Genomic DNA, 10770 nt, shown 5'->3' with positions numbered 1-10770 from the left:
TCTCAGGCTTAACCGCATTTGTGGCGAATGGTTATGAGTTTCACTGTAAGAGAATTCGTCACGAATGGTCAGGAGAGATCAACGCATCAATCTCAAACTCAGAATTTTCACAAAAGATGGTCCATCTCAATTTTGGACTTGAAAGGAAAAACTTCGTAAAGGAATTTAGTGCGGTGAAGCAGCTCGTGCTCATATTTCCCATAAGCTTCGCTCTAAATACCGTCGTACGTGAGTTTCCCGCCAGCTAGGTTTTTCTTGAGGGCTTTTGCTTCAATTCTAAATTGTGGGACATTTTTATAGGAATTCGTCCAAACAAATTCATCGTCCCAAAAATGGATCTCGAGCCATTAAACATTCTCATGCAGTTTTGATGTAAGAAGAGATATCAAACAAAAATATTAGAAGTGAAAAAAATTACGGTGTTCATCTGAGAGATGTGAAAAAATCCTTCCATATAAAAGCCTCAAAGGTAGAAGAGTAGATGCAACTCAGCAATGTTTGGTGGATTCATCGTTCTTTCGATTCCAGTCGCTCTTCTCGCCTGCTCAACTCTCCCGCCTGGTCAAGGTTAGTTCGATAATTCAGTTCTCAGGAAAAGTACAGAAGTCTTCAGCGTATACTTCCAACTTCTTCACGTTTTATTTTGATTTATTTCAAAAACTGGAGATACGCAAACGCATCAAATCGCTGTGCAATAGATGTACTCTTGTCAACTCTGAGACGCTTAAACGTGACTGTCCCGATCTTCTAAATCTTCTAAATTTTTCAAAGTGATCCCAAAAAAGAGATCGAACTTCTGGGAACACATGCAAGTGTCACTCGCGGAGGAAAGAAACGCTGATATCACTTCGGAAGCAAATTCTTTAGATTCCTTCAGATGTATTGTGTCATAAGCACACCAAAATGTATAAGTTCTTAGATTAGGTTACCTTTGAATTTATTATCTATTTTATTTATCTATTTTCATTTAGAAAAAAGTGAACACAGGTAGAGTCATATTCTGAAAAACAGAAAAAAGACAGAATGTACGAAATTATGCATGTTATTGATTTCTTATTCTACACAATGGATCTCAGCTCAGTGCAGAGATTTCAGATGAAGAAATATATGTCTCAAAAATTCCCAAAAATTGAAGATTGCAGAGAAGCAAATAACAATTCGAGGAGTAGGACTCACGACGATTCCTCTCGAATATGCTTATTCGACTGATGCGGGAGTGCAGCAAGCTTACCCAGCGATATCGAAAACATCGGATGACGTTGTTAATAATCTCCGAAAATATGTGAAAAAAGCGGTGAGAACTGAGACGAGAACTAGGACGGATCTGCTTTCCGATGACGTTATTTGCAGTCTTGACAATCGTTGATTTGAGGTGACGGCAGTAATCAAAGAAGAGGCAAGGAAAGTGGGTCTTGAGAACCTCGTGTCCGACATAGGAAAACAAATCAAACCGACCCCATACTACACTCCCATAGATTGTTCAGTAGCTGGGGCCGCGGTGCAACCTCCTGTCAGTGAGCACTTTATTACTATCTCTGCAACATTTTCGAAAGATGAATCAGTTCAGATACTGGTGGCTTCTCCTGTGTGGTAGAAAACGGAGTCGTTACAAAAGTAGCGTACAGTGGCGCAAACACTGCTGAAATTCCGAAATATTTCCAGGAGTTCATGATCATCATTTCCGTGAGTGCGGGTTGCTTCTTAGATGTTGTACGTGAATGCCGCCATTTTCCGCGGTGTCATCTGATAGTATAGTCTTTCTTGTTGCTGAAGGATACGTAGGTATCCTCCCAGCAACCTGCTTTCTTGTCCTCTGATAGTTAGCTCATAGTGGCTGTAGTATGTACATGTGTTGTTAGCGTCGGTCAGGATTAACGTGCAACGGTGACTCGAGGCGATCTGTGATAAAAAAAATCACGTAGGATGACTACATTTTGCCTACGGATCCTTCTATCACACAGCAGCATTCACAGGATTTTTGAGAGATGGACATGCACAATTCTCGAGACTTCGCTTTTGTCGTATTATGCATATGAGAATATATTATTATTGTAAATGAGTTCAACCAAACTAATGCGACGCACCCGCAACGAAGACACAAAATGGTGCGGCGAAGGGTCTATCGGCTTAGCTTTAGTGCCGTGGTTGACACCAGCAAAGCAAGCATCGATACGGTCGATGCGGACCCTTAGCGCTTATGAGCGCATACGATGAGAGCTGTATGTCGTGCGTAATGTGTGCTTGTCCTCGTCCAGCTTTATCAATCAGACAATACATTTGATTCCAGGTTTCCAACTCCGTCATCGGTGGATGGAGCAGAGATATGTGGGATACCATTTTACTTAATTTTACTTAAAGCGCGGAGCAAGCTGGCAGCTGGAACGTATGGGACAAGTTTCAAAACGGTCACGCTAACGCAGTTATAAATTTCGAAAAACTGTGCATTCATAACTAAATGTATCACAGCAAAACAAGCTCCTATTCGTTCAGTAAAGCGTTATAGATGTTACTTGTTGCCGCTACATAACAAAAATTAGGCAGGATTATAAACACAATGTACTTCGGAGTGCGTTTGGCAGTTAATTCACCTCTGTACAGAGCAGAAGGAAAAGAACCATTCAAATAGGAGAAGTTAAGTACCTTCTTGTACTTAGTACAGTAACCACGGTAATTCTTCGCCATTGGACGAAGAAAAAAACGCGGATCTGCAACTTGGTATTTGATTAGAACCCTCTTTTCTCTTTATTTTGAAACATTTGAACCAGAAGACTGTGACAGTTCATTGTAGAATTCAGATGGCCAGAGTGCGAAAAAATCAGATTGTTTTTACATAAATCCAATTCCCCTTGCTCTCACTAAACACTATTTGGAATTCGGAGTTTGAAATGGGCAGATTTGCTGGCGCTGACAATATCTATCGAATGATTTTAAACTAACGGAATTTATGAGGTTTGAAATTTTTCCTCCAGACTCCGGCCAGTTATCGAAGCCTCTTTTCTTGTCACAGCTAAGCGATCCTTCCACTGTTTTCTTGCCAAGTTGACACTATTATGCAGTATCATGATATGTAATAACGGGCTTATTCTGTCACGGGTGTCTGTCTGTCTCTCTGTGCGTGTGTCAGTCACGAAATTCAAAAAGGGGAGTGAGACGAGTCCACCGGCGTCGAGTTGTTACCTCGACGCTGGAAGGCTATGAAATGGGGTGCGACGGTTCCACCGGCGCCAGATATCTATAGAAGGAGGTGTGACGGATCCACCGGTGCCAGATACCTATAGAAGGGGGTGTGACGGGTCCACCGGCGCCAGATATCTATAGAAGGAGGTGTGACGGGTCCATCGGCGTCGAGTTGTTACCTCGACGCTGGAAGGCTCCACCGGCGTCGAGTTGTTACCTCGACGCTGGAAGGCTATGAAATGGGGTGCGACGGGTCCACCGGCGCCAGATACCTATAGAAGGGGGTGTGACGGGTCCACCGGCGCCAGATACCTATAGAAGGGGTGTGACGGGTCCACCGGCGCCAGATACCTACAGAAGGGGATGTGACGGGTCCACCGGCGCCAGATAAAGGGGTGTGAGATCACCCGCCAGATACCTTATGACGCTGGCCCACGGCGTCGGATTGGTGCGCTGGCGCCAGATACCTATAGAAGGGGTGTGACGGGTCCACCGGCGCCAGATACCTATAGAAGGGGTGTGACGGGTCCACCGGCGCCAGATACCTACAGAAGGGGATGTGACGGGTCCACCGGCGCCAGATACCTATAGAAGGGGGTGTGACGGGTCCACCGGCGCCAGATACCTATAGAAGGTGACGGATACCAAGAAGGTGTGACGGCCCGGCGCCAGATACCTATAGAAGGGGTGTGACGGGTCCACCGGCGCCAGATACCTATAGAAGGGTGACGGGTCCACGAAAAGGGGTGTGACGGGTCCACCGGCGCCAGATACCTATAGAAGGGGTTTGACGGGTCCACCGGCGCCATATACCTATAGAAGGGGGTGTGACGGATCCACCGGCGCCAGATACCTGTATGAGAGGGTGCGACGTACGGGTCCCACGGCGTCGGATTGGTGCGCTGGCGCCAGATACCTATAGAAGGGGTGTGACGGGTCCACCGGCGCCAGATACCTATAGAAGGTTGACCCCCAATACCTATAGAAGGGTACGGATCCACCGGCGCCAGATACCTGTATGAGAGGGTGCGACGTACGGGTCCCCCGGCGTCGGATTGGTGCGCTGGCGCCAGATACCTATAGAAGGGGTGTGACGGGTCCACCGGCGCCAGATACCTATAGAAGGGGATGTGACGGGTCCACCGGCGCCAGATACCTATAGAAGGGGGTGTGACGGGTCCACCGGCGCCAGATACCTATAGAAGGGGGTGTGACGGATCCACCGGCGCCAGATACCTGTATGAGAGGGTGCGACGTACGGGTCCCACGGCGTCGGATTGGTGCGCTGGCGCCAGATAGCTATAGCGTGGGGTGAGACGGATCCCGCGGCATCGAAATGGTGCGCAATCACTTCGCGTGCATGTCGCAAAAGATAAATGGTTAAAACCGTTTCATGGCCACTGGGCGCGTTGCTTTTCACCTTCATGACTCCTCCGCGTGTTTATTTCCTTCTTCGTTTGTCTCAATTTGGTAGCACGCTTTCCTCAGAAAGGGGAAACCCGCATGAAAACGGCTGCTTAAATAGTTCTGCAAATATAGAACTGATGCGTTTAGAAAGAGGACTATGAAATCTTTCGCATTTAGTTATAATATAAAAAAGGAAGAAGGATTGCTGGAGATACACAAGTCCAATTTCATAGAACTAGTAACACTAATATTAATTGTCGTTGATCAGTGAAAACGAGCGAAGCAAACGCCACAGAAAGTCCGAAGTCCGGCTTTAGCCGAACGCTCAGACTGGTTTGAAAATAAAAGGGTAACAAAACATCCAAAGAGTAGCTAATCATAAGAATCGCAATAATGCGCTTTTAAAGCTAATAACAAAGTGTTGTGGAAAAATGAAGTGAATGAAGAAAAGAAACAAGTTGCAAACCTCAGATCCTCACTATTTATTCCTCAGCCCAATAAATATATCCAGAATCATATTCACAATCACGAGTCGAAATGTGTCCATGCTAAACCAAACTAACTGGCTTAACCTTACTTAAATGGCTGCTGATGGTTTCGCCTAACGCACCTTAACCGCATCTTCGACTCGCTGTTCCGTGTTTTGCCGAACCTTACGTGTCGATTGAAGTGATTGTAGATGCCAAGTTCCTTCAGAAATTTTTGGACGGAAGAACTCTTACGTCGCTCTCTTCTTCTTTTCTCTCCAAGTTTTCCATTTCCTATCTTCTGACTTTGGGCTGGTGTAGGGCAGTCGGTAGAGGTGTTGATTTGACTACACGATCAATCTATGGGTCGAAATCGCTAGAACTGACCTAGCCTTTCATCTCTCCGGGTTCAACTGGTACGAAACTTATCCAGGAAGATAAAACACCGACCTGACACATTAGTTCGCGCTCCCAAATCATTGTAAGGCTGGGTACACGTTCGTAAATCTCAAACGATATTCTGAACTGAAGTGGAACAAGGGGGGGGGGGGAAAGTAGATGCATTCTTGGATTCATCAATCCCGTTCACTCCACCAATTTTACTCAGTCTTTGACTGCGATGCAGACGGAGCTAGAACAATAATAGTAAAAAAAATCCTTTCCAGCACGAATTTCGGCATGAGAACGTACACAACATATAATTTCTTCCTCAGCTCTACTTTTTGAATTTGCAGTCATATGAACTAAATCATAAAACAATTTCTCGAGAAGATTGTAATAGCTTAATAAGCAAAGATAGAGAGATTTCTTCTTGGATTGAGTTCAGCTTCCAAGCTCTTACGTTTCAATGACCCAGTTCCGTACAGAGCCTGCATCTGAAAGGAAGACTCCTAATTAAATTGCTACATTTATGAGTTTGGTTCCTACGCCTGTCCTGATGACTGCGATTCGCTTTCGATTGAAGCATGGCAGACTAAGAATTGAACGTTTGTTGGAGGCCATTTGGCGACGATCACCATTGACAGTTGTGAACTCAGAGTTCCAAACTCCAAGAAAGTATAATTCTGGAAAGCAGTCCTACGAAGCACTCTGAAATTCCTGTGGAGATCAACGAAACGATCTGGAAGGTTTCTGTTTAGTGTGACTCTATGGACGCCCAAATGCGTCGACGTCAAAGGCAGCCTATCGCGATTTTGCTATGGGACGGAAACTACGGCTTTTTTTCTTACGAGTTACGGTGGAACGTGTCACCTTGTGCACGTTAGCTGCCTGTTCGATGGTTTAACTCGAGAAGGCTGTCAAGGAGAACTCACTGGGTCTCGACTGCTGGCACGTGGATGCGCGCGCACGCAAGGGTAGCGCGTCGCAAACGATGTGGTGGGGAAGAGCGGCTTCTTCCACGCTGTTTGTTGCGACGACTAGGAAAGGAAGAGCGGAGCAAGGAACTCCAAGCTTTCATTGTGGTTTCCGCACCACGTCAAGACCGCGATACGGTGCCTCCAAGATGCATGTATCTTCGATAAGGCAGGGCACAGAGAAGGAGCGTATGTTATGCAAAGAAAAAGCATTGCGACAGATGCGTAGCGGTCACTCTGTTGAACACATTTGGCACCGACTGTGGAATGTGCTATGCTGGAAACACATAACATGCTCTGTCAGCATCATCTCATTTGGAGTTTGACGAAATCGAACTCCAACGATAGAGTTCCATTGTTTTATGTTTGCTCGTTTTCACAGTCTGTCCACTACTGGACTACTGACGATGTTTCATCGCTGGCAGTATCTTCGACCACAAAAAAATGTGAGTGGTAACTGATGTATTGGTAGCAAATGGTTATTCGCGAATGCGTCGTTACATCAAGACGATATATCAAAAGATGAGTTCCGGGCGCCGAAGTTTGCAAAACTGCCACCTCCTCGCAGGTCAGGAAGAGCGTCCAGGTAAGACTAGTCATTCTTCTCTTCCCATAACCCTTTGGCCATATCCTTAGCTGTTGGAAGGTGTTGTTCGTTGAGTAGTCCATCTCATGAGAAGGCTAGGTCCGTTAAGTTTCGCTTGCAAGTGCCACCCCGGTCATTGTACATCACATTCACATATGCGTGTTAGAGACAGCTCGTCGTTTCGATCAGACGCGCTGTCCACTGCGAGTTGAGTGTTCTGTGTTCGGGGAGTAGTCTCGTAAGCGTTTCGATAATCGATGGGCTCCCGCTGATGCCGCGACGTCTTTCAGCTGCATATGTGGAGAGTTCGTCTCTTCATTTGTATCAATTCATATGTCTACGAATGGTTTTTTAATACCTACGTCCACTCACCGTTCACGCAGCACATGAACGAGCATGTCAGACCTCCAGTTCGCGTTTTCTTGCGTTTTCCGCTGGCAGCCAGAAGTAGTGTGCTTCGATGCGTAGACAATTACACAGAGAAGGAAATGCTTATGACTTCACCAGCTCTGCGCAAGAAGCTGAGATCAAGATGAGTTGAGACGCTTGTTACGCGGGGTTGCTATTTTTTTGCATGCATACCCTTTATAATTTCGTGGTTTACTAATCGCACATCGATCATCCGTCGATGTATTCACAAGAAAGTGTCTGTCATAATCTTTCATCTTTCTGGGAGGGTTACAGAATCGAAGCAATAACAAAATTAACGAAAAAGGACTTTGTTGAGATTACGTAGTCCTAATCACAAAAAAAAAACTATTCAGAACAAGAAAAAAAGAAGCTTCTGGAAGCGTCGTCGCTCTCGTGTCAATCGTTGCATCAACCAAAAAGGCGAGAACTGAGACTTGGGGATTTCGACGAAGGCTGCTTTCAAAACGTCACGGAACGTGTTGTTACTCTGAGCGTTTGTCAAAGGGAGCACCCTTGGAAGGCGCTGATATAAATGTTATAGAAAGAACTTTTAGGATATCACCGAAATTCAGGGACAATTGATCTCAACTTCCATTGTCACTTATTGTCACATCTCCGACGAACCCACGAGTAAAGTCTCAGAATGAGTTTGCACCCAATCACAAGCTTGCTTTTACAAGCTAACGTTCTTACTTAGAAATCTGCAAATGATATACGCATAAAAATCTAATTTTTAGAATCGGGCCTGTTTCTGAGTTCGGAGCCTGCCTCAAAATTACCGTATGCTTAAAGGCATCACCCCACGAATCTGAGGTGGTGCAGATTTCAGGTGGAGTATTCGTATACGAGATGGAAGACTACGGAGAGGGAAGTGATTCCGTCCATTTCTTGCTAATTGCCGTAAAAAACGGCCCGGAAGATGCGGCGCCGCACAAGACTGGCGCGCTCCAATCGAACCTCTTGTACAAAATGGCGCGCCAAAACGAATGAAGCCGTATCTTCCGGGCTGTTTTTTACGGCAATTAGGAAGAAATGGACGGAATCACCCCCCTCTCCGTAGTCTCCCATCCTTTATACGAATACTCCACCTGAAATCTGCACCACCTCAGATTCGTGGGGTGATGCCTTTAAGAGATACGCAATACATCAGTTATTCTTTCTATTTTTTCATACGCTGCTGAGATGGTTCGCAGTTTCTTCTTTATGCGGCGTCGTCTTTAACTTTTATTTCTTATTTTCCTTTCTCTCGCCTTTGTTCCATTTTCGCTTAATTTGTGGTTCTGCTTGAGAATCGAACCTACTTTTCAGAACCTTAATTTTAAAAAACCTTTGTAAAACCTTCGTTTTTACTCCGTTCGTACTAGTAAACTTCGCCTTGTAGTATAACTACTCCTCGTAGCTCCCTCCTTACATACTGTCATGCGTTTTGTTCAATCTTGTTGTTAGTTCTCTGACGGGGCAGCGAACACCAGTTCTCAGGAATCTGTACTGGGAAATTTAAATGCAAATGTGACAGATCACATGGTAGGATCTCACGATTTGTTCTCTCTCGACTCCTAGTCGTGTTCCTATCGCTTCCACTGTTTTTTTCAGGCCATTTAACAGAAATTAAATATATCTACAAATTGTTCGGATGTCTCTTTTCATGTAGTTCTCCCTTACACCTATATTTTTAATCTGTGTACCATCAAATTCCAAAAAGCGCTGCTGAATCAATTATTCACTCCATAAAAAATTAAAAGAAGAAAAAAGTATGTTTAAATTATCATCAATTATTTAATGGCTATATGAACTGCCATTTAATTTTGGAGATTCTACAAATAGGAAGCATTATATACTTTGAAAGAAACTACGTAAAAAGGTGGGAGTGTATACTTGATTGCACCACTAGTGTTCTTCGCGCCGTGCGCGAGCTAGCCGCTCTCCTCTTCCTGTAAGGCAATTGAACATTATTTCGGCTTTCCTTGAATTCCAAGTACTCATATCCTCGAAAAACCCATGCCCACGCAGAAATTTTTCTCATTTTAAAATTGTGGAAAGGGCAGTGCAGGTTTCAAAGCTGTTCATCACCAAACTTTTGCAAATTTCACGTATGTTATCAGACTGCCAAATAGACAAATTACCGTGTGAATTGCACAGTTTGCAAGTTTCGGTTGAGTGATCATAGTCCCATACTTGTTTAAGATTCATGATTGGACTTCTGGCTGTACAGCTTCCCTTCCGAAAATTCTTCATAGTTTTTGAAGAAGAAACTGTTTTAACTGCTGTTGACTACATTTCTAAAGCGTCACTTTCCCTCCCAAAATTTTAGAGACAAATCGAAGTCCGGCCGTTTGACAAGGTAAATCCGACTGCACATCTACTCTGTGAAACAGTCAAATCGAACTATTTCCGAGTTCATCGAAATCTGTTCAATTCTAAATTCTGAATTTTGAAGAATTTGTATCTGGAGATTTACTATAGAGTGTTTAAATCCAGAAATGTAAAGAAAAACATCGAGGTTAACTGAACCGCTTCTGAAGGAACTGAATTGCAGAGAAAAATGCAATAGCAGAATTTCTATTGCATACAATTTCCGGAAAAGATAAATACAGTACAATAAAAGAAATAGCATAAAAATAATACACAAATAATATGCAATTAAATTCAAAATAACACAAAGATAAATGGTAGAGCCACAAAGCACTAATAATAAAAAAGTGAGAGACAAAAAAGAATATTTTCACAAATCCGGTGCTGTAGAAGTTGTATACGAGTATCAAAATTGTCATCAACAGGGATCGCTCATGAGATCGAGATTTTCATTTCTGTGCGCTTTCGTCCAGCATTTCAAAGATCGTCACCGAAACGGACCAGCAAAACCTACGCACAATTTCAGACAGATTCGTTTATGTGCGCCTTATGGGCACATTATGTGGTGGTCCCATCGGAGAGTGCGCAGAAATCCTTGGCTCGTATCGAATACGCTTCTGTATTCAACTGCTAAAGCTGAAGTCGGCTGTTTAGAATTGATGGGAATGATCTTTCCCCAGAAATCGAATTTTGACACATCAAAAAAGTCTTCTGATGTGTTTACATGTGTACGGTATTCGTCCTCATGCGTACGACTGTATTTAGTTGTGTAAGTGTGGTACATCTCGGTGCTACTATCTATCTCGGTGTAGTCAACTCGTGTCTGGGAGAAGTCTGGAAATGTGAATGTAGAGATGCTTCAATTATTTTGAATACTCTTCAACTACGTTTACTCTCCTTTTCTTTTGCTGAAATCCCATCTGAATGAAAGTGGTTATCGTTAGACCACCGCAAAAACTATCTATAACCGTCTATTTTCGTCCCAAAGAAGTAGTGTGGTTGGCGCAAACAACAT

The 10770-nt window shown here is 44.0% G+C and overlaps 1 protein-coding gene across 1 annotated transcript; it reads left to right on the top strand.

The window, feature by feature from the left end:
• Positions 1-494: 494 nt before the first annotated feature.
• RB195_010041 (uncharacterized protein) lies at positions 495-2356 on the top strand (the record flags this gene model as incomplete). Its single annotated transcript, XM_064190860.1, has 5 exons — positions 495-567; positions 1143-1294; positions 1373-1514; positions 1568-1683; positions 2288-2356. 5 exons carry the CDS (start codon positions 495-497, stop codon positions 2354-2356), a joined length of 552 nt encoding a protein of 183 aa, XP_064048443.1.
• Between the last annotated feature and the right edge of the window lie 8414 nt (positions 2357-10770).

The sequence above is a fragment of the Necator americanus genome, chromosome III, assembly GCF_031761385.1.
Source record: "Necator americanus strain Aroian chromosome III, whole genome shotgun sequence".
Lineage (NCBI taxonomy): Eukaryota > Metazoa > Nematoda > Chromadorea > Rhabditida > Ancylostomatidae > Necator > Necator americanus.
This window is presented reverse-complemented; position numbering and strand designations above follow the sequence as displayed.